Source organism: Amblyomma maculatum, chromosome 2, assembly GCF_055883805.1.
Source record: "Amblyomma maculatum isolate TAMU_Amacu chromosome 2, ASM5588380v1, whole genome shotgun sequence".
Classification (NCBI taxonomy): Eukaryota; Metazoa; Arthropoda; class Arachnida; order Ixodida; family Ixodidae; genus Amblyomma; species Amblyomma maculatum.
The window spans coordinates 32,809,578-32,833,912 of NC_139345.1; the positions used below are offsets into that span (position 1 = coordinate 32,809,578).

The 24,335-nt window shown below is 43.4% G+C and overlaps 1 protein-coding gene across 1 annotated transcript in view; it reads left to right on the forward strand.

The window, feature by feature from the left end:
- The window catches only part of LOC146198301 (lachesin-like), a 33,793-nt gene extending 10,690 nt beyond the window's left edge, over positions 1-23,103 (forward strand). The window contains exons 4-11 of the mRNA XM_084591881.1: positions 9,957-10,164; positions 12,343-12,513; positions 14,816-14,944; positions 17,537-17,824; positions 19,417-19,479; positions 19,707-19,817; positions 21,112-21,207; positions 23,003-23,103. Of these exons, the coding sequence (XP_084448007.1) occupies positions 9,957-10,164; positions 12,343-12,513; positions 14,816-14,944; positions 17,537-17,824; positions 19,417-19,479; positions 19,707-19,817; positions 21,112-21,207; positions 23,003-23,103 (1,167 nt within the window). The remainder of the gene's footprint in view (positions 1-9,956; positions 10,165-12,342; positions 12,514-14,815; positions 14,945-17,536; positions 17,825-19,416; positions 19,480-19,706; positions 19,818-21,111; positions 21,208-23,002) is intronic.
- Positions 23,104-24,335: the final 1,232 nt, after the last annotated feature.

The window sequence follows — 24,335 nt, forward strand, 5'->3', positions numbered from 1 at the left end:
TTAGAGCGCAGTTTTGGCGCTCTAAAAATTCCTGGGTTTCGCGACGTCGTCATTGTCCCTCGGAACCAGCTCCACTTTCACTCCCACCTTCCTTCCCTTACAGTGCGAATCAGGTGTCTACAGAAACAAGTGTGACAGATACTGCCCCTTTCCATTATAACCAACTCCACTTTCACTCCAACCTTCTTTCCTTCCCTTACTGCATGAATCAGGTGTCCACAGAAGCAAGTGTGACAGATACTGCGCCTTGCCAATTCTGTAAACCAATTATGAAAGACACGCTTCAGAGCTCAAATGGAAGACGTAACCACACGTGGTACACACTGCTAAGATAATAATTCATGAATAATGCAGCGCCCATACCGAACTGCAGGATAACATGTGCAGTAACCGAGAATTCACACACTCTCAGAGAAAAGTATCATATTTTGATGTAGTGTGCGTATATACACCTAGTTTGATAGTCCGGATTTCTAGCCGATCGTCCCTTGGCTTTCAAGGAAGGCCTGGCCCGGATCTAGCCCGCCCTCATTTTCCTTGCAAACATATATTGCTAGAAATTAGATGAGACACTTTATAACTTTGGCTACAGCGTTTTCAAGCCAGTTTAAGATATTTGCGAAGGTTCTTTCTTGTCTGCAGCTTGTGGCATTAGTCTTTTCGCCGCGCAACGTTTCGAAGGGCCCACGCGCTGTCTCCCGCAACCTCCCGATAACCTAATTGCTCTCTTCATTTCTCCGACCACAAAGCTTCCTTCGTGACAGTCAAGAACTGTTAGTAGAGGGCTTCTTGAAAGAATATGTGTGAAAATTAGTAGAATAGTTGTCTGTAATAGTACATACATGTATTGGTCGAAATCCTCGCCTCAATCTATCGATAAAGGTGAAACAGCTGAAGAGCTGCGCTCAAATTTTGCATTAGGAATTAACGTAATCGTCGACAAATTTTTTGTGGTTCAAAATATTTGGACACAGAGTGAAACACTGAATCATGTTCGGGTGAAAGCAAAAATTTTAGATCAATGAAGAACAAAATATCGGGCTCTTTAAACATTGTAGCCTACCTTGCTCTCTCAGTTACTTGAGCTGATGCTTTGAAAGCTACATTACACATACTAGGGTAAAATACGGCAAACTTAATTAGTGACGTGCTTCAGTCGCACTGTTCGAAAATCTGAGCACGTAATGGGCCCAGTACTTCGCTGAGGTATTGCTCAGTTTTTAATGGGCTCTGACTAACGCACACAAACCAGCCACAATCGCTTCCATCTTCAGATGTCAATTTCTTTTCGTTTTACTCAATACAAAATCTATAGCACTAAGTGGCCTCAGCTTCAACCGATCTCTGAACGCTTCTGTAGTTCCCCTGTGACGTCACGACTATTATTTTCAGGTTTGCAACAAATGAGGAATTACGATTTAGCGTTCCCTGAAGATCAGTCTGTAGTATATACAAGGGTAGATTACAGCTTTCTCAGAACCTTCGTAGTTTCTGCTGGCCGTTCTGGTTAGCTAAATGGTAACTGCTAGCCACTTTGGTCTTACCAGTTGGTAGAGCGACTGCTTCGGAAAGGCGAACGTCCCGTGTTTGGACGTCGGAAAAGGAAAAAAAAAAAACTTGAACTACGAAGTTTCAAACAAACGTCGATAGCTCTCCTCTGTAGTTTTATTGGTGCTCTTAGGTGGATGCTAGTGAGTAATTACTCCCTTATTACTAATCTGCCCACCTTTGGCGATTCATGATTACAATTACAACAATACCATCGAGTTATTGTAACCAATGTAGGGCTAATCTGTATAGGGTTTATTCCCCCCCCCCCCCCCCCCCCTTCCAGGTTTCAACTTTGTTTTGGCGCTAGACTAAAACATACATGGGCGATAATAATTGACAGGTACGAGTTAATGGCATCGTATTGGAAATTACGAAAGAGCAATAGGCATGGTCAAGCCACGTAATATGAAGACAAGTAAGGTAACCGATGGACCCTTAGGATAATGTAATAGATTCTAAGAGAAGTCAAGCGTAGCAGTGGGGGTGAGGGCAGAATGTGGGGTGGGCGGTTGGATTAGAATATCTCCGGAAAGAGCAAAGGCGCGGCTGGCAGAGCACGGTGTCAGTTAAGAGGAAATGGGAGCGGCCTGCGTTCTGCAGTGAACATGCTTATACTGCTGCTACTGGTGTTGAAGACGAGCCACCACAAAAATCAAATATTGGGTCAAAATCTACAGCTGCGTCTTTCACTGGTACATAGGTCAAAGTCTGGACACGTCACTGGGAAGAATGCACACACTGCCATCGTCACCATCACTGCCCCTATAAGTTCTTTCCTTCCTCCATGGCCCCTATATAGCAAGGGAGGGAGGAAGGAAGCCGCGGGCCGCAGATCCGAACGCACAATAAGTCACGCGCGCAATATGTGGTGAATACGTCCAGGTCTTCACAGACCGGATGAGAGCCTAGAAAGAAAGAGAGAGTGTGTATGTGAGAGAGAACGGCGACACCCAGGAGGTGCTTCCAGCGACGCACACACACACGCACAGACACACGGTGCGCACCGCCGACGATGCTGCTGCCCTCTCGAGAAGGAACAATGAGGCCTTCGAGACTCGCGAGCGTGGACGAGGAGTTCTTAATTGCAGCCGAGGCCGCTTGCAAGCTGCAGCCGGCTGAGGCGGTGGTAGCGCAGGCGCGGCCCTTAATAGCTTGTTAAGCCGATAGGCGAGCGCACACAATGCGCACGAGGGTGGGGGTGAGCGCGCCGGAGCGGACACGCGGCGCCTTTGTGCAGGAAACGAGGAAGCCGTGCGCATGGACGAAAGTGACACGCGTGTTAAACAAGGCTGACTTCGGCAGGTGACGACGCCGGAGGAAGCAAAGAAAGGGGCATGCGCGAAAGTACGCGACGAAACAAAAAGTAGATGGAGGCTACGAAGAACGACTTCGGCATAGCTGGGGGATAAAGATGAACTAACCATTTTATTTAAATTTTCTGTGAGAATCGAACTTGCACTTTTTCGGTAGGCAGCCGATCAGTAACGAAAGCATACAGCTAGCACTAAAGTGCGTGCGTAACTGCAGATCGTGTTTTCAACTGAATAGTTTCATTTCTAGGGGTGGCCAAGAAATATGCCAACGTCCGACCCATTTGCGCATAATGAAATGAGGAAGCAAGTGTTTTGACATACCGTTCGATTCCTGTCATTTTAACTCGCTTTATTCGCACATCGGGTGTGTTTCAACTGGGGCTACACATTTTGGGTCATAACATTTTTTATTGAATGCGGCACGTTGAGACTACGTGCGAACAGGCTGTACTCGTATGTCTATATTAAAACGGTCTAATTGCTTTCTCGAAAACTTCTGGACTACAACAATGTAAAAAAACAAACAAACGCAGTAGCGTATGCTTCTGGGGTAGTTAGTAACCGCTTTTCGAGACTCTTATTCGCGGAAGAACCACAGAAGCGCAAACCGCTATACTAATTCGGATGCTTCATAAGAAGGCTCAGTCACTTAAAATTGTTGAACTGAAATTTAGGCGGCATTGGAGCGCTTTGCTCTTACAAGCGACACCTAATGGTGGCATTCGTGTAATGTAGGATAGCCTGAGTAGACCTCACCATTTTCAATAAAACAGAGTCGATCACCCTTGTCTAGAGCTCTAGAGTGGTGTGTTGCGGACAGAATTTAGTGCGATTGTAACGCAATCGCTTTTGTTAGAGGCGGTGCACTTACAGTTCGCATGACTTCGCAGCTGCGCTTTATCGCAAGTATTGTCAGTTAAGGCTAGTACCTACTTTAAAATTTCCTGCTATTCCTCCTCTTGTCCTGTTTCTTTTCTCTTGTGTGTGTGCGTGTGGTTTTGGCGCCTTTAAAATTTAAATTTTTTTTGTCTCATCCACACAGCAGCGCTCGACCGGTCTAGACAATTATGATCTCTTATATCGATTATTCTTGTTTTATTAAGCTGCCTTGAAATTTCGGCCTCACAGATCTCCTTGCCTGTTAACATTGCGGACGTAAGGGCTCGGCAGCTCTATTTTTGCCCCGGTCACATTTTAGGGGCAAAGTCTTGACTCTTAAGCAAACGCGACTGGATTTTTTTCTGAATTTTAAAGCTTTTGAACAATCCGGGGTCTTTCAAATAGCCCGGAACCACGGTTTTCGACTCCTCATAGAAATGGCGGATCGAACGTAGTGCCACTGAATGGAACGCGAGTACAATGGGTGGGAATTAGTTGTCGGCGTCACCGTGCCGGCAGCGGTTTCATGAAATGAGACGCTATTGAATCAGTCTTTGTCCCCACCGCATAACGTGGTCATCTCGCCCAGCGTATGGCCAAATACTATCGACATTTAAACGACTGTGCGTCGCAACGCTAAAGCGTTCACAGCGCACTTAGACAATGCATGTGTGGTCCTAAGTACAGGCATATGAAGCAAATTGGAGGGCTATCGATGAAAGGCTATGTGTTATGGCCTGAAATATCGTAAGCATGCAGAAATACTCATTACCTGAAATAAATCCACGTTTTATTCTGTATGAGGCCGTGCGGTTTAGCAGTGTGGGCTACATCGAGCAGAAATCGCATATATGTTTCTCAATACTGCAGAAATCTCCAGGTTTCCTCTATTACAGCCTCCTCCTCCATATCTTCGTACAAGAGCGTGAAGCGTATTGCCACTATTTATGGTTCTTGCGTAGGTCTGTTTCCCTTCAGTGTGAATATAAATATCTACAGAGTAAGGTCTAGATCGTTCAGAGACCAGGAAAGTAGTCTGTGCGCACCGTGCGTCGGCGACCTTTCACGTGCAGTCAACCAAAGAATGGTAAAAGAGATTTCTCCTCTGTATAGCTCAGTAAATAAAGAGAAAAAAACAACAACAGTGAAGGTCAAAGCACAAGTTAGCAAACACACACGCTCCCCGTGTACGCTTTTAGATATCAAAATCTTTCTGCCATTGTTAGTAAAAATTCAGAAATAAATAAAACGGATATAAGAAACATTAGCTGAGGTTTGCCTCTCCGTTCCGCGCGTGTTTCCTTATACCTTTGTGGCATGCCTATACGAGAAACAGTGGGAGCTGGACATGAAAATATCCTAATGTCAGAATACACAAACAACAAAAGCGCCGCTATGCAGTGGAGAGCACAAACGAGCCCAGGAGACCATCGTATAGTGACTCATTCAGGGTCGGCTCTGGCCCCCTCGAAGTACGACTGAAAGCACGAAAGGACACGCGCACCCCCACACACACGAAGCCCGAGGGGATGATGGGAACTGGCTCCTGCGAATTAGGAACGCTCGGCAGAACTCCCCTCAATTTTGGGAGGTCCGATCTCCCGCCGTTCTTTCTCCCCACCTGCCGCCACCGTCATCTCCTCCGCCGACATCTTTCTCCCTTATTCCTTTCCCACCCACTCCCTCGTCGGTCGCTTGGCTGTCTGAGCGCGGTGTAGTCCCCCGCTGAGCTCTTTCATCATTTCCTGCATTTTCTCTTTTCATCTACTTGTGTCTACTCTGGTGATGAAGCGAGACAGGCGGCAACATGCGCTTCTGTACGTAAACGGCTTTCCCCCCTTGTTCTGCTTTCTGTTTTCCTCCACAGCTTCCCTGCATTTTCTTCATCTCCCTCCCCTTCTTACTTCTCACTCCTTAAACGAATTTTTCCATTTGTTTTCATGTTTTCGGAGTCATTTTGTACAACCTTAGAGTAGGCTACATAGTGTTCACGTATGTCGTATTATTTCCCCTATATCTCATCATTGCAGTTTATTTTCTATTGCCCGAGAATTGGGAAGGAAGCAACCTATCGTGAAGGGCACAAGGAAGAGGGGACAAATTCGCTTAACTGCCAATGATGTTTTCTTCGTTACCTTTAGTACATATTACGGGAATGGATGGGGGACAGAGGGGGGGGGGGGGGGGGAGGACTGAAGAAAGGAAAATAGGAATTGTAACCAAACATCCCTACGTCTCTATGGGCATAAACAAGCAGCATGATTAAAGGGAATTCATAAAAATGATAAAATTCAAAAAGAAATAATGTATAAAGACAGCGTCAATAGCTTTAAATCCGCCCCTGTCAACTTCACTGACTTTCACAAACCACTTAAAAGCTCCGAGTTTTCATTCAAGTTTTAGCAACTAGTACAACACGAGAAATATTTATTTCCTGCTTTTGTTCAATGCATAGAAAAAAGCATCGATTGTGTGGCTGAAAAACCAGAGTGTGAACAATAATTTGGCAATAGCTGCGGAATAACTGGGCTCAATTCGCGATGATACTTCGACGTTAGAAGCAAGGAAATTTCGGAATCCCAGCTGAAAGGTTATTAATTCCTCCACATAATGTGGGCGGCGTTAGCCGATGCAAGCCTGCTCTGAGCAGGTAGGTAATATGTCAAACAAATTATAGCACGCATGTTCCAGACGCGTTGCTAATGCAGAGTAGGAAGGAAACAAAAAATGATACGAAAAAGATGTTTGAAATGGCACGTGGGATTGAAAGCTACTTAATATTCTACGAACAATTATTCCGTGTTTGTAGCATGACTCGGAGTGCCGTGCGACACAATTTTTTATTCAGTTAAACATAAAATAGTCTGTGTGTTCCCTGTGGAATAGTGTGATCTTTCATTACGCACAGTCGTCTTACTAAATTAGTTGAAAATGATAGCATGACGGGGAAATACGGCACCAATTATGCACCGTGACATGTGATTGGTGGCATGACAGGGAAATAACTGAAACAAAAATATGCAGGCACACACCAAGATTCGAACTCAGGACCTTTAGATGGGAACCGAAGAAACACTCTACTAAATCACCAAAGCATTGCTTGTTTTATTGCTTTTGCTGCAAATCAATAGTATAGAAACCAATACAGTAGAGAAAGCAACCCGCGTGGTATAAAAGCTGTAATAGCTCTACTAGAAGTTGCGAAAAGGAGTTAAATATTTCTTGAAGGCGCGAGTGCTTCAATGCAACCAAGCTAGTATTTGATTTAATTGTTGGTTGGTTGATTTATGGGGTCTAACTTCCCAAAGCGACTCAGGGTATGAGAGACGCCGTAGTGAAGGACTCCGGAAGTTTCGACCACCAAGGGTTCTTTATCGCGCACTGACATCACACAGCACACGGGCGCCTTGCTTTTCGCCTCTATCTAAAAGCGGCCTCCCTGGCCGGGATTCGATCCCGCATCTTTGGGAATAGTAGTCCAGCGCCGTAACAACTGCGCCACCTCGGCGGGATTCAATTGTGTGACTATTTTAACGGACTGACACGTCGACTCTCGGACTACTGTTGAGCCAGTTCAGTTCAGTTCAATCGTTCAGTCGTGTCCGACTCTTCGTGACCCTATGGACCGTGTCACGCCACGCTTTCCGGTCTCTCACTATCTTCCTAACATCACATAACTTCATCTGCAGTGCCTCGAGGATGCCATCTAACCACCGCGTTCGCTGCCTACCCCTCTTCCGCCGACCCTCAACCTTTCCCAACATCAAATCTTTCTCCAGCGACTCCTCTCTTCTCATCAGATGACCAAAGTAGCTGAGCTTTAACTTTAGAATTTGACCCTCCAATGAGCATTCAGGTTTTATGGTCGACAATATCGACTGATTTGATCTTCTGGCAGTCCAAGGAACTCTCAAGAGTCTTCGCCAGCACCACAATTCAAATGCGTCAATTCTTCGGCGGTCAGCCTTTTTCACAGTTCAACTCTCGCATCCATACATCACAACTGGAAAGACCATAACATGAGTTATACGGATCTTGGTTGGCAGACTAATGTCTCTGCTCTTTACTAGGCGGTCAAGGCTAACCATTGCCCTTTTTCCCAGAAGCAGGCGTCTCCTAATTTCATGGCTGCAGTCTCCTTCTGAGGTAATCTTGGAGCCCAAGAAGAGCTGTTGAGCCAACCGGGCATCAACGCCGGCATGGAGCACAGCCATGCGAGCCCCGCCGACATTGTTTTTCGCTTTCTTCCTTATATTGTGCTTTCCACAGACCAGAGCATACGCCATGGGAGTAGAGAGGAAATACCTTTTTGAAGGGACGGGGCTCGTTGCCGTGGGAACAGGCGCTCGTGACACTAGGGAGAAAAGTGGAGGGGGTGGATCTCTGCCACCGCTGCTGCACGTGCGTAGGCCACGCGCCAGACGCCTCGTGCATCGCGTACAGAGCTTCGGCCAAAGCAAAAAGCAGCACATATTAAATAAATATTACAATGCAAGAAAGAATTTCCGGCTACCTACGCAGTAGCAATGATTGGTATTGATTTGGTTTTGTAGGGTTTAACGTCCCAAAGCGGCTCAGTCTATGAGAGGCGCCGTCGTGGAGGACTTCGGAAATTTTGACCACCTGGGGTTCTTTAACGTGCACTGACATCGCTCAGCACACAGGCGCGCCTTGCTTTTCGCCTCTATCGAAGAGCATCCGCTGGGGCCGGGATTCGATCCCGCGTCCTTGGGAACAGTAGTCGAGCGCTGTAGCCACTGTGCCACCTAAGCTGATTCTAGACTGATTCAATGCCGTCGGATAGATCTATCTGTAGCCAGCAAAATTTTTGCTTAGTTTATTATTAGCATGCTTATGCTTAATTTCATTAAAATGATCAGAGTATCTGCTAGGACCTTCCTACTTGTTTCCAGTTTTTGAATAACTACGCAACGGCTGCAGTGCTCACATAATCGGCAGGATATCATGTACATCCGCGTGTTTCATTTACGGGATAGAAGTGCCCTCTTTAAAGTTATTTGATACTATCCAACCGGCAGCTTCATTCATTTCAAAGTCCGGTAAGCGCCCGGATGGGAGTGAGGCCACAGTGTAGACGGTACATACGAGCTGTTCTTTATTGCTCGCGAAGAAAAACAGAGCCGGCCTTGCCCTAAGTGGAGTGTGCATAATATAATCTTCTTGTTTGTCTGTCAATGAAATGGGACTCGTTTACGCATTTCAAGAGAAAAAATCTCGCTACAGAAGTAACGAACTGAAATTATTTGGAAAATAAAATTCGCTCGTGATGTCCAAATAATTCCTGATCTACTTTAATAGTCTTTTTCACCAGTGTCTAAAACTGAAATCTAAGGTTTGATTAGATCTCGTCTGCTCGGATACAAAAGCATTCTTTACAGTCAATTTTTTCATTAATAAAATGACTTGCGTAAAGAAGGCAAAACATCTTATATTGAGCGATATCATAGGTCTGAGATTTCATTTTCTATAGAAATGAACTGGCTAAGGTATTCGCCTGAAGTATTTTCTATATCAACATATATAAGCTGAACTCAATTTTTGTCAGTCAAATAAACACGATTTAGCTTGACTTAATCGCAAACACCTGCTGTTCTAACTTAAGAGGGACGAGATGTTTTGCGCTGTAAATCTTTAATGCTTCACTTTCGTTTAAATGTCTGCGTCAGTGTTGAGGACATGGGTTATTTGCTTAGGTCTCGAACCGGTGGCTGAGGATGAGTCGATTACAGTAGAGGAGAATTTTGGCTTTCTTTTTGATTTTGAAGCGATATGCTCCGAAGCAATGCCTCGCATGCACGCTCGCCACTGAAATATTTTCGGTCTCTAACACGTATCGTCGAAGTAATTCAAGCATTGCGTTCTCTTTCAACAATTAATGTTTATCCTGAATAAAAGGGCCTTCCTCCCTATGCCCAACTATCCTTGGGAGGCACGTGGCCAGCAACAATTTCTGTTGCTTATTTTCTGGAGAGATCCAACGGGTTAACTTTTTGTGTTAAGGAGGAGAGGTGGCTGTGGAGAGGGGTGATTCGTCAATGATGCATGACCAATAAGAGCATTACCAAAAAAACGTTGCGCACTCCCTTGGATACGGACCCGAGACAAAGAATTTTCTTTTTTGTGAGCCAGCATTTCGGCTCACCACCTTCAGTTCTAAAGAGCTTGATGGAAAGAGAAAACAACGCCGTGCAGGTGGCATGGATTAAGATGGACACGGAGACGCTGCTCACTTACCACCGACACATCATCGTGGGCGAGCCGAGGCTGCGTGTGAGCGACAACAACGAGCGCCACTGGCTGCTGCACATCCGCAACGCGCAGCCTTCGGACAAGGGCTTCTACATGTGCCAGATCAACACCGAGCCCATGATCACCGAGGTCGGGTTCCTCGACGTTCTCGGTGAGCCATCTCTGCTCGTGATATTTTTAACGCGATAGCGTTTACGTTACGAAGAAAATCCTGTGTCCGCGTCGGCATTGTGAGCGAAGAATCGGGAGCATGGCACTGATAGTGGTAGGTGGGAACTTAAATGGCTGAGCACTGATTCTTTGATTGTTTGTGCGACTTAACGAGATCACATAATATCAAAAAAGTTTACACGAACTGCCAACTGGGATTGCGCATTTGAGGTGAGAAGGTAGAGTAAGAATAAATCTTTTAGTGCTCTCGGATGCAAAGTCAAGAACGCTCTCTTAGACCATGCAGGTACGTTTACACGGATTGGTTAAAGAGCGATTTTATGTGTATCGCGCCATCATATCCTTAAGTGGCAGAGCTTAAGTGCCCCTCATAATGTTTGAAAATATCTTCAATCTTTTGTTTGCCTCATTTCGGCTTCGTTTGCGACTGCCCACGCGCCTTCCTTTTCGCCTCTCACCACGTATGCGAAGGGAGTAATTATGGTATAATGTTTTAAAGCTTTGCATAAAATTCCCGTCCACAGAAATAAAAAAAAAGAAGCAGTGAAAAACAACATTGAATTATCATTGTGTGTCAATATTGATTCTTTGGTTCTTTCTTGGTATGTTAGGGTTTTTCCGGCAACTAAGGGCGCATTTAAGATTGAGAAAATGAATTTTTGTTTCTTGCCTGGTTCTAACTCATAATATTTACCCTGAAAAGGACTTCGGGACTGTCGTCTGTAGGGGAACGGCACCCTGCCTCTGGAGCCCCCGAACTGAAATCAGTGTGGCGCACGAATTGTGCTTGCGATAGCGGCCGGTAGTGGAGACACACGTTTATTGGTATTTTCTAACTTGTAAAAGCTCCGAGAGTGGTCTTTTTTTTTTTATAAGCTCACAATAATCTGTCGATAAAGGTAAATTTTCATTTCACCCGCTGTGCTGGAGGCTAAGCGCGGGAAGACAGGGCAACAGAAAAACTGAAAACAAGACAGGACACAGCGCTACTAACAACTACTACAACGACGCTACTAACAGTTGTTATTAGCGCGGTGTCCTGTCTTGTTTTCAGTGTTTCTGTTGTCCTGTCTTCCCGCGCTTAGCCTCCAGCAAAATCCATGCACTAAATAGCCTGCAAGAATGTTCTGGTACCCTCTGCGCCTCTTTAAAACAAGATATCCATCAGAGCTTTCAGAGCTGGCAACAAAGCTGTGATAGGCAAGTTATTTATTACATCAGTGATTCAATTCGCATAAGTTAAGGTGCGAAGGCGCCCTTAAATTGAGCTCCGTTTATGCTCCTAATAGAATACCTCTGCCACACGAAAGAAATGAACAAATTTCGTGAAGAAAAATAAAAAACAACTAATTTGTCCGTACTTAAAGCGCAACAATGATCTGTATTGTGAAAAACTATTTGTGCCTTAGAGCCGCTGCCAATACATTTTGGTAATAGCTGTAAATTTTTAAGCACTAACACCATTAAAGAGTCTACCTAAAGGTTAGTGTATACTTCAACTGGTGATGTCATCGGAAATAATTTTTATTTTAAGAACCGATGTTTACTTCTGACACAGCTCAACACGTGTAACTAGTAGAGGGCAGTCGTCCAATGAGGAACTTTAAAACAAAACATTTAAGGCTACCATTCAGCGGAAAATATGGCATTGCCCCCTCGTAGTCCGGCGTCGTTTAACGAATAATTCTGATTAGTCGAAAGGGCCATGACATCAAAGGCACATGACGTAACGCGAGAAATTCAAACACTTCACGAAGCTCATGCGAAAAGCGGTGTCACGTGTGGAATGAAAATGATTGAAACATGACTTGAATGTGAATTAATGTCACCGCCTATCTCAATTTATTTAATCTTGCAAACAAATTTCTGTAGTTTAAATAAAATGTTTAAATAAATTCCAATCCACGACCATATGCTCGCGAACCAGACATGCTATTGACTACGTCACGCAATGCCCACTTGTCCAGTTCGAGAACAAGTGGGGCTTATATGTACGTCTTGTAATCTTTCACGTAGAATGGAATCTTACGAATGTTTGCTGATGAGTATAAGCATGTAATTGATTAGAGAGGACCACAAGCCGCTATAGCGGCATCGCTTAAGGCGGATCTTAAGTGTCTCCGTACTTTTTTTTTTTTTTTTTGGCTTTTGCCCCCAGTACCACCTTCCATCCTGGACGAAGAGACCAGTTCGGACGCTACAGTGGACGAAGGTTCACGCGTGAGCCTGCACTGCCGTGCCAGCGGGTACCCGCCGGCCACAATCCTTTGGCGCCGAGAGGACGGCCGCGAGATCAACCTCGAGCGCTACAGCGGACGCAAGAACTCGGGTCAGCACTTCTTCATCACTCAGAAGAGAAAAATCGCAATGAGAATACCCATGGGTTAACACTATTTCATTTCTGTTTAGTTAACATTGTGCCGAAGATATCAACCTTTCCTGAACGGTTAGATATTTTCCTTAGGTTGGCACAAAACTGAATAGCTTGCACTTTGCACTACTACTGTTGAGAATAAACACTTTTCATGCCATTTGCGGCAAGAAAAGCATTTACTTAAAATGCTTAATTGGCGGTACGAAGAAACAAACAAGAAAAACTGAATCTATGTGTAGTAGTAATACTAGCGGTAATAACTGCCGTTGAAGAGGGGGGAGGGGAGTAGAAAATTATATTGTTTTCGATAGGTGAGAAGGTTGAAGGTAGCTTCTCGCATGATTAAGCCATCCCACACTTGACTGCAACGGCAATTACGTATAGAACTCAGTCAAAGTATTTTCGTGAAATACATCGCACAAAATTTTATAGCACCATGCGATGACTGTTACGTACACAGCCTAAGCATTTGTATTTATAAACTCAGCGAAATTTTAATGGTAACAAATATCCAGATTCGGTTTGTATTAAACACGTACATACCTACAGTACATTTGCAAAATAAGCAAACAGCCGATGAATGAAAATACCAGGAATATTCTATGCATGCTAATGCAGAATGTAGAAAAAAAAATAAAGCAGAGCCATGGACTAAACCAGCAACACCACAGGGACCAAACACTGTCTGAGCCTTCGGCTGGGAATGCCCGTTGCGGTGGGAACTACAGTAAAGACGTTCGAATGGAAGCTGCTCGCAGCAGGAAAATGATCATTGCTTAATCATTGGTGAAAGACCTCTTCACGTGATATGGTCAGTTGAAGGGAATATGACTGACGCTCTGTTGTGTGCTGCTTGTGAAAATAACATCAAAGTACTTATTTCTCTTGCCGAGAAAAACGGCACCACGAGAGGTAAGGCAGACCCAAGAATGATTAGTAGGTCGTTAAGCTCGCATGAACAATTTTCCAATTTCCGTTTAGTATTTAGTGCTGCGTCGAATAGTCGATTGTGTATACACAATAAGGCATTCACCATCGTTATCATCATCAGCCTCACTAAGTCCACCGGAGGGAAAGTGCCTCTCCCCTCTTCTTGCAAATAAACTTACGCTGTCCGGGCTGCATCCGCGTGATGACCGCCACCAATCTCATTCGCCCACTTATTTTTCTGCCACCTTCTGGTACGTTTGCCTTCTCTCGGAATCCACTTCATCACATCTGCAGCTAGCTGTTTCCTGGCCTTCTCATTGCATGTCCTACCCATGAGCATTTCTCCTTGATTTCAACTATGGTGTCATTAACTCGCGTTTTTTACCTGATCCATTCTCCAAGTTTCCTTTCTCTTAATGTAATACATATCCATTTCCTTTCCATAGCTGCTCCTGCGTTGTCCTTGAACATATTAAGAATGAAATATGAAAAATACAGATTAAGCACGATAAGTACCGACAACTCCTGTGTTCTGCTCTATAATATTATTGGTTATTTATAATCTTGCTAGAAACACTTCATGGTACCTGTAAGTACCATCGTGTGAAGTAAAGTTCATTAACAAACTGCTTTCGGCGAACCACCCTTTCCGTATGCCTCTGTTGTTACGTTACGCATACGTGTTGTTGTTACGTATACTTAAGAACCTGTCTTCTGTGGAGTTAGATAGAACGCAGACTTGAAAAAAGTATTGTGCCTTGGATCTTTTCGATCGTCGCTACGTGGTCAGCGAAAAATAGTGCCATAATATTTGTTTACAATCTATTATCTTAGCAATAAAGCCGTCGCAGTGTCACAGTGAGCTTGGCGTTCGGCTCTTAATATTAAGATAACGGGCTCGATACCTGTCGAACCGGTCGTGTTTCAGTCTAAGCAAAATGCAAGAACGCACGAGTGTGGTGCGATGTGAGTGCTCCAGGCGGTCCAAATAAATGCGGTGCCCTCTAATACAGCGTACAGAAGGCCTAAGTCATTTCAGGACGTTTAAATTCCACAGTTTTAAGCATATCGATGATGGCTGTAAGTGTTAGGGCAATTGTTGCGAATTACAAATTAAACAAAATATACATTCGTTCACAAAAGCTTTCTACGTCCAGCCCACCGTCGTTCATAAATAACGTAGGCGTGCCGGGATGATATGTGGGCACCATCAGCACTTCTTGTACAAAAGTTGTTCACTGTACTATGCGACTGCTTGCTATGGGTGTGTCCTCTGCGATCGGTTTTATTGGCATGTTTTTCGAAGCTTTAACAAATAACGTTGCAGTGATGACGGTGGGAGGTGAGTTCCTCAACATCAGCCAGGTAAACCGGGAAGACATGGGAGCCTACCTGTGCATCGCCAAGAATGGAGTCCCACCGTCGGTCAGCCAAAGGATACTCCTGCAAGTGAACTGTGAGTACTTCGGAATTAACTCCACCTTAAGGTTCCACAACAGGCAGGAACACCAGTGGTCGCATCTTTAGAATTGTCTTTTCTCGTTCAATAATCCTTTCAAATAGTGTAAATGTTTTGATCAGCGCTTCATTTATTTTCTGCTCAAAAAATAAAAACGCGGAAGTGAAGAGGAACAGCAGTAACTTGTTTGTAAATTATTGGAAACTTAGTTTTCGTTTTTTTTTTTTTAACCCACCATATTTATGCCAAGTAGTTCAAATCTAACCTAGAATGTTTGTATAAAGGTTTCTGTGTGCTTTGTGTACCGATATTTCAGAGCTCCCACCAGGAAGAAAGGTGACTAGAAGGCGCCGAAAAAGGCCTTAAATAGTGACGCTAGTGTGCACGATTTTCATTTTGCCTCTAGCCCTTCCACGGAGAGAAGTGCTCTACCAACAGCACACTTCGGTTACCGAGAGGCGATGTCGACATTCGGCCTAATTTTCATGAAGACGGTAGATACTTCTCGTAGTATTAAACTTTTGGTAGCGATTTCTCATGGCCACTGTTCCCAGTTGCTGACTGGCATTTTCAGAAGAATGAGTTGGTAGGCTTGTTACTCGCTTAAAATATAGCCCTGACAAGACAAAATACTGCAACGTTTTATGAAACATTGGGCATAAGGCAACACGTTTTTAACAAATTTAGCAAAGCAGCACTTACCTAGATGATAAAGCCCGGAAATTACAGCGTTTCATGGTATTTTCAAAATATACATCTTATTGGCAAACTACCATGCAACACAGCTTGTGCACGGGACTGCGGCTCACTTCCTGTATAACGTTTTAAGCAGGAATGTATTATCGACTATACCAGACAGTATTCTAGCGCACAAATAAATGCCAAAGTTTCAGCTCCAGCTGCACCTTTTCCTTATGACTGTAGCTGTGCAGATAACAAATCATCAACTATGCGGCATGACAAGTGCACGACAATACGATAAGGTTGTCTTAAATAAGTAATACTTTCCGGTGTATGCCTACGAAATACCGATGCGCTAAACTCAATGGGCTGTGCTGGTTAAGGAGTGTTTTGCAACAGCGTCACCACGGCTATTCCGTACTCTTAATGAAATATTAAAACATGGGCGAAGGCTCCGCACAGGGCTTATACCATGACGCACTGCTTATTTAATAACGTGTTTGTTCACTGGACATTCATACCATTGAACTTTTGTGAGCTTACTCGGCAAGGGCTACCTTAAATTATTGCTCGAAACTACCGCTTTAACGTTGTCATCATTCAACTAGAGGTAGCTACTCATCACACATTTCTTCGTATGTTTTGTAAAGTGGGCTTCTCCTGCATTAAACTCTTAGAGCGGCAGAGCACGCTTTACAGGCACATGTGTGTGTGTGTGTGTGTGTGTGTGTGTGTGTGTGTGTGTGTGTGTGTGTGTGTGTGTGTGTGTGTGTGTGTGTGTGTGTGTGTGTGTGTGTGTGTGTGTGTGTGTGTGTGTGTGTGTGTGTGTGTGTGTGTGTGTGTGTGGATACTGATATCTCAATTTGTAGTAAATGTAATAGCGTGCAGCAGGCAAGAATGAAGTTATAGCATCCGCTACCGTTATATAATCGCTCTGGTTATTTGAATATCCTTTTTCTACGTGCAAAACGAGCATGCTTATAAGGACTAAAGTTGTTAGCTAAGCGAGTCTTTCCAATTATAAGCCGCAAATTGTTGCGAGAGAGTCTTTGCTCCTAGTATCGCAATTATGCTTCATTATTAGAGCGCAGTGCGTTGAAGCACAAAAATATATATGTGAAATAAGGTAAAGCCTGTGTTAGAGACAAGCTGAAAATGCAATTTTCATTTACGTGTTTCACTTTTTTTTTTCAGGACATAAAAATGGCTTAATTAGATTTACAAAGGTAATGTAGGTGCCATCTGATTTTACCAACTAGCAGATTGCGGGCTAATGCTTTTGGTTGCCTTTTGCAGTTCGTATATCGAATAAAGTAGCTAATTGCGCGTCGAATCTACACAACCCTAACACCAGTAACAAACAGAAGGCTATAACTGCAACTTCTGAGTTAATTTGCATGACATTGTTCCCTATAACGGTTGTTTAAATTACGCGGGACTATTTGATCAGTAGAGTGCTATTTCACTTGAATCATTTTCGAATGGAACCACGTCAATAAAAATGTTTACATCCGCGTCAGGACAACAAGGAACGTTTAAGGCTAGGCTAAACGCCCGCAATTAATCTGAGCGCAGAATTGTCATAAAAACTCTGCTAAGTAGCTCAAAACAGCAATTTGAAAATTAATGAAAAAGAGCCTACTATGCATTACTCGGGAGAACGTGTCACATATTTTTTGTGCAGTGAAGCTTACGATGCATTGCCAAAGTGCGAACCTTGCCTCTAGTACTTCGAGGCAAGTGAGTTGAAAGAAGGGCTACTGGTGACCAAAAATAAACGCTTTGTAGATAGCCTCGAAAAAAAAAAACTGTAATGACATTTCACAGCCCTCTTTTCTTTTTTTTTTTTTTTTGTTGTCTAGTCGCATCATTCTCACCTGGCCTTTGTTTATCTCCTCGCCTCTGCAGTCCGGCCCAAGATCCGCGTTTCGGAGCAGCTGGTGGGAGCCGCGGTGGGTACCTCCGTGTTCCTTGAATGCGTGGTAGAGGCCTCGCCACGTCCCCTCACAGCATGGATTCGCGGAGACGACCAGATCCTGCTCCGGAGCAAGAAGTACGCCATCTCCGAGGAGGTGGACTCGTACCGCATACGCATGCGTCTACAGATACACGACCTGCGACAGTCGGATTACGGCCGCTACAAGTGCCACGCCAAGAACACCTTCGGCGAGAAAGAAGGCTTCATACGACTGCACGGTGAGACATCTCTGATTAGGATATTTGCCCATACCGGATGCTTCGCTTATCTGCTAGCACTCACCACTGTGCTGGCGTGTTCGATACTGTATGATGTATACTGTAGTTTATTATGTCTCATAGGGAGGCGTGAAAAGGTGGCGTGTTTGTATACGTATATTTATTCCGGCTCAGTGTAGCAGGCAGTCGGACTGGCCGCGAGTTCATGTTTTATTTCGGCATATGCTAGCCTAAAATAGCGTACTTTTACTTTGGGGGGGAGGGGGGTAAAATAAATCTGATAATTACCGGATTTTTCAGCAGTGTTCGGAGAAATGAACACAGGGTCCGAAAACTTGCAAAGTAATATAAGTTATTAAATGAAATAGTAGTATTTTTTGTGACTATGCCTAGAACAACATAGACATCTTATGGATCGTCAGTAACACTTATGATGCCAGGTTCAACGCCATCAAAAAGAGAGGGGGGGGGGGGAGGGGGTCAAATATTTCAGTTCCGCACCACAGATGAGGAATGTACTTAATTAAAACGCAAAGTTAGTTGACTTGAGCGTTTTAGAAGCCTTCGTACAATTAATTCGCTTGCCGTCTTTTTAAGATAAACCAACAATTACCGTAGCGTCAGAAACGTAATATAATTTATGTTCTTTTTCATGAAGGGGCAGGCGAGAAATATTGCTTAAACATCCACGCCATTACATGCAGTTAACAGATTCAAAGCATGGGCGCACCTGAGTGGCATGTTTAACCGGGTCAAGAAAGACGATAGAAGCTTTTATGCTAATAGTTAGTGCAGTTCAAACACTATCGAACATCAAAGGAAGAGCAATCTTGCAACTTAGAAAATGCGGAGAAGCATTTTAATTACAACATGTTCTTGATGTAGTTTGATTTCGGTTGGGTTGGTAACTAGGCATTATTGATAATTAACAGCGTTTTACTACAGACAGCTTCCACTAAAATAAAGAGTTTGCAACGCCGGCTTTTGCATTCTCTAGCTTTATCATTCGCTTAGGTGAATAATTATTGATTCGGATAACGAAGCATATCTCCTACGCTGGAAGAATTTATGCTTCTTTTTTGATGAGTTCATGCCGTTGTTTTTTTTTTTTTTTTCCAGTTATAACAAAAGTCATTTTTATGTTCTTCTAATTGAATGTTTGATTACTTACTAGGATTAGCAAGACAAGTGGACAGTAATTTGAATGATTAGTCACCTTTTGTTTGCGACTACAAGTTCGGGTCATGTTATGCTCATGTTCTACGCTTTTTTTGGGGGGAAGTAGTGGAGGTACAATTTGCGGGAAATATTGTTAACTTAATTCTCGTCAGCAGTAGCATATTTTGTACGGCTACGCACAGGACGTAAACGCGCAGAAATGAAAACGCTGCAAAAACTAACTTCGAAAACACGCAATCTTTACTTTACACTTGTGGCACAGAGCTTTGGGATTCAACTGAAAGACTTACTTTGTACACTGCGCAGCAATCATTGCTGAAATGAAAGGTAACGTTTAAGTTATACGGTTTTAACGTATGCCGCAATTATAGCGTATACAAAATAGGAAAGTCGTACAAATGATGCTCTTGCAGATATACCTCATCCGACCACTCTGGCCCGACCGACGCCAGCAACAGAGGCTGTGGTTCCCAGAAGTAAGCTTGTATTTGCTACGGTTTTTAACTCCATGTTTTCGATTATGTAAGAAAAATGACCTGTCTTTTAAATATTTTGCCACATTAAAGGCACAAAATGCCAGTTTGATTTTCACCAGTGGGTTTTTACTGGCATTGGTTGACCGCGTTAACTAATCACACGGCAAACAATATAATGACACCTTACTTCAACCGTTCGTTTTTTTTTTTTCTTAACTCAATTTCAGCCAAGGTGTCTGGCCGAGATGACCTGCAGAGGTTAAGGGCACAAGCGGACCTTTCGATAACAGCCACAAAGTCGTTCCTCGACGAGAACGCCCAGGACTCTCCGCAGCCCGGTCAGTTGAGAGGAAAAAACCCCGATTGCTCTTTGGAGTCGTTCTCTTACTTAAGTGCGAACGGAAAGTTCTGTGCTACTGTGGAAAAATGCTGCTGCTTTCGAGACAAAAACTGTTGCGCGGATAAAAATTTTCATGTGATATTAATTGATCAAGACCGGCTTCCCACCTAGGAGAATGTCAATTTGTTATGCGTTTAGCAATAAACGAAGCTCTAAAGAAAAAATGGCAAATGTTTAACCCTACTTAAACCTGGTTGTAATAAGCGAAAGCACCCGCCGCGGTGGCTCACTGGTTAAGACGCTCTGGTGCTGAACACTGGATAATAACTTTATCGGGAACGTCTGCCATTTTTTAAGCGATGATTGTCTACACTCCTTACCTTCTCCCACATCTCCATTCCCTTTCCTGCTATGCCTAATGCCAAGGATGGCGAATAAAAAAAAAAGAAAGAGAAATACGTACCCGGGTGTTATCTCGACCGATTCGAATCCGCTCTGATTTTTTATTTTTTTTTTTTTTTTACGGTGAAAGCACTAAACGCGGACCAGTTAAATCGACACTGAAATTGCTAAGTCCTAGTTTAATCTTGCGAGGCCTTGAAGGTGATTCTCCGACGCCAATAAAACTCGGGAGTTCCGCTCTAAAATACCCTTATTCCCAACTCAGAGGCCTAAAGAGAAGAAGACGGGAGGGGACGTACCTCATGAAAAACAAATAACCTTATAACACCAATCATATGCTTAAAAGAAAGAACACAAGGGCATTCGCCGACATCTGCTGAACTCAGGTGTTCAGCTTCCGGTCTAACTCGTACCTTTTACACTTCACAGTGGACGGAACGAAAGGTAGCCGCAAAACACGACCTTAGCATATTAGAAACAGGAACGACCGAAACATAGCTGCTTATTTTTTGTTACTTAGGGTTTAGCGTGCCCAAATGGCTCAAATTATGAGAGATGCTGTAGCCAAGGGCTTAGAAATAATTTAGATTGCCTGAGAACCTGCAAAGAGCTTTGATAACATACAGCACATGGACACATTTCGCGTTTCGCTTCCGTGGAAACTTGGCCGCCTAAGTCAGGTTTGAACAGGAGCACTACAGCTCAGTAGGCGGGTGTCTAACTATTGGGCCACCGTAGCAGGTGCTTATTATTTTTACCAAAGGTGGAATAACGGATAAGGCTATGGACTGTATCCGGGTAGTCCCTTGCCCACTCGCAAAAATTTAGGCCTGATAATTGCGATTTTTCGCCATAAAACGATGACAGTATGTATTAACGTGTTTTTCCAGGCGTTGGACTACCTCCAAATGAACAAAGCCGGTCAGGGAACAGACCGCTTGACCGGGTGCATTTCGAGCCACCAGAGAGAAATCGAGGAGGCGCATGTAAGTAACATGATGTCCTGATTTTGCGATACGATTCCTCGTTTGACTATCACATGTGCGTTAAATAAGTAGCCACTGAGCAGAGACTCATTATCTTGTGTCTCTATTGAAATATACTGCACCAGAATAGACGTTGTCATCAACCAGACTGTGTGTAGTGTAGGATAAATACTTCTGTTTATCTTCTTCAGCTGTTCTATGCAAATAAAGCCGTCCTAATCCATAAAGTTAATGATCTAACTGTTCCTTTTACATCCAGCAACCCGAGGATGTATTATTTTTCCCATTAGCATCCACTCTGTTAGCTTTCTTTAAATACATGTCAGACTTAGCCCTCTCCAATTGTTTTTTTTTTGTTACAATAACACAGAGACAAAAGAGCTTAAGATCTACTTTACATTGTTGAGCATTGATAACTATTAGTACAATGTAAAGTTCTCAAAGACATATGGCAGAGTGTAAAACGTGCACGATCATTGCATGAAAAGGTTGGGGGACAGTTCTCACTAGCCTTTTGTTTTTCTCCAACTGCCTTCAGTTCCATAAAAGAGGTAACAGTAAGGTCCTACTGAAAAAAAGTAGCGTGAGCAAAAAAAATGCAGAAAAAGCACACAGCTTGATCGGTCGACCTTCTTGCGGTAACATGCGCGAACAAAAGCAATGGTTATAACCACCATCGTTTTTAATTCACCCAAATGGTTGCCTAGCGAAAGCGTAGAGACATGCAATGTGAACTGCGGACGACAGTATTGCTGACAATGCAGCACATGAACACAACGTGAATCTACGACTGAACAAGAACCTTGCAAATTCCTGACTTAAGAAACTGCCGGTGCGTCCCTTGCATAGATCAAAAAATGTAGAATAATCTGAATGCGCGTCATATATAAATATATAGCTCCTTACCACGAACGTAGTCTGGTAAGTATTTAATTGTCGTCACATAAACCTTCATTAGGCTATTAATTATAAAAGTTTAATTAATTGATACGTCAAGAAATGACGACCTCAAATCAGCTATCTGAAATAGTTCCTACGCAATTCTACAAATCTTTGTCTTTTATACGCTCAGAGCATTTTTGTCCTCGGATGTAACTCTGAACTTCCTAATTTTGTTGCAAAAAGGAAGCTAAATTATCTACAAATCTTGATTCGCAACTCTGCAACTCCGAAATTCTACACATTTCTGTACACGGTTCTCTTTTTCGACACGTCCCAAGTGCGTTGCGTCGCTTAGCGTCATAATGCATTATAAAATGAGTGACCACCAGTTTTTTTTTTTTTTTTTCGTAATATTTTAGGGGCAATGTTTTGCACGGCGCAATACGACGGTACCTGCTCTCTATATAGGTTTAAGTTGCCGGCAGTAGCAGTAGACTGGTTCTCTTATGCCGCTTGCTACCTAAGGTTCACCCTAACCATTGATGCCTAAGGAGAAATCTGTCCGCACATTTCATCACGTGTATGCATTATGGCCATCATTACTGTGCATTGCTACAATTCGTTAACATTAAGCCTCTGCAGCGCTTCATACAGAACTCAATCTTCCATCATAACATGCTCACATCACGAAAATAATATAAACAAAATTTTCACTATAAATATTTCTGGGTGCCTGATTTTTGTATAGCACTCCCATTTACAAATCTGAGTGTGGTATGAATTTTCAGGTCCTAATTTCGCTTCCTCTTGCTGCGTCATGTGAGATATAACTTCAGCAACAAGGGGAAGCATAGGTGACGATAGTTTGCCAGCAATATATTGATTCCCATCTTGCACAATTTTTCTTATCAAGCCTCAGATTCGTCCAGAAACGTCCCAAGCTTCCGATGCAGTTCCGGCCAGCAGCTATTCTGGAGCACGGCGCTGCTCTATGCCTACCGGTGGTCCCTCTAATGAAGTCTGCGGAAGTGAAAGAAGCCACGCGCTCCGCTGTATAGATTGAGGACAATACCTCATGCCTATGCCTCAAGAAACGTGCAATAGCTACCGCAGCGACGCGCCAACGACACAAAGCGGATGTGGTGCTCAGGACTCAAACGTCGTCACCCAAGGACCGGGCCGAACAAACACTCCTGGCTGACGGTGTCCACCCTCACAAGTTTTCCTCCAGCATTAACACGGAGCTCGAATGGTGTAGTCGACTGGCACTCATTGCCACAGTCACATCGTTCAAGGCATGAATGATATTGCAGAGCAGATGTCCGAAGCGAGAAGGTTAAAAGAGCGAATTAAGTGAATTTATTTTAAGTGCATACGTCACACCTTTTTTTTTATTTTTATTTCTATACGCAATTTTTAGACCCACATAAAACTTTACACAATATCATCAAGATGATTTTTCTCTATTCGGAGTGGACAAATTGAGAAAAAATTGTTAACGGTACATTTTTCTGCACTGTCCTCCTAAGTAAAATCTTTTTCGTAATGTCAATAACTCTCGTTCTAAGTACTCTGAATAATAAAGCTTCTCAGCTATTGTCCACTTCACGCGAAGTTTCTTGCCCAATGCTGCTCCCTGAGACAAGAACAAAGAGAAAATATTCACAACTGCCTAACTAATCCAAATTAAAAATCGAAACATCTTTTCAAAGGCATTCTCATTGCTGATTTGAAAGCAGAAATACCTATTTTAAGGGCATAGCCTTTGTGTTGTTTTGTAGCTAATTTCTCATGACTGCAATACGCTTGCTTGCCTGGCCTTCATTCAGTCGCACTTTTATTGGCCCAAACATTTTTAATATGCCACCCAGTACTTACATATCGAATTTGAACTGCATACGTACATTTCCTAATGGTAAGTGAATAACACTGAAGACACCTCATGCTGGCAACATTCTGAACGCTGTCATTAAACCTTCTCATTTAGTTCAAAACCGTTCAAGCGAGCGTTCCAAAAAATAAACATTTCCATGAATGGAAGATCAGAGAGTAGTGTTTCTCACACACTTTCCGTACAAAGCGTAATTACGTCCCGAACTCCTTTTTCGGTTAAACGATTTAAGCTAACACGCAAGCACTACGCATTCTACAAACTTGCCGTTCCAGATCAGGTGCTTGATGAAAATTAAATGCAAACCTCTGATTTAACACTCACCTTTCTTGTTAAAAAGAATGCAGAAGGGCTG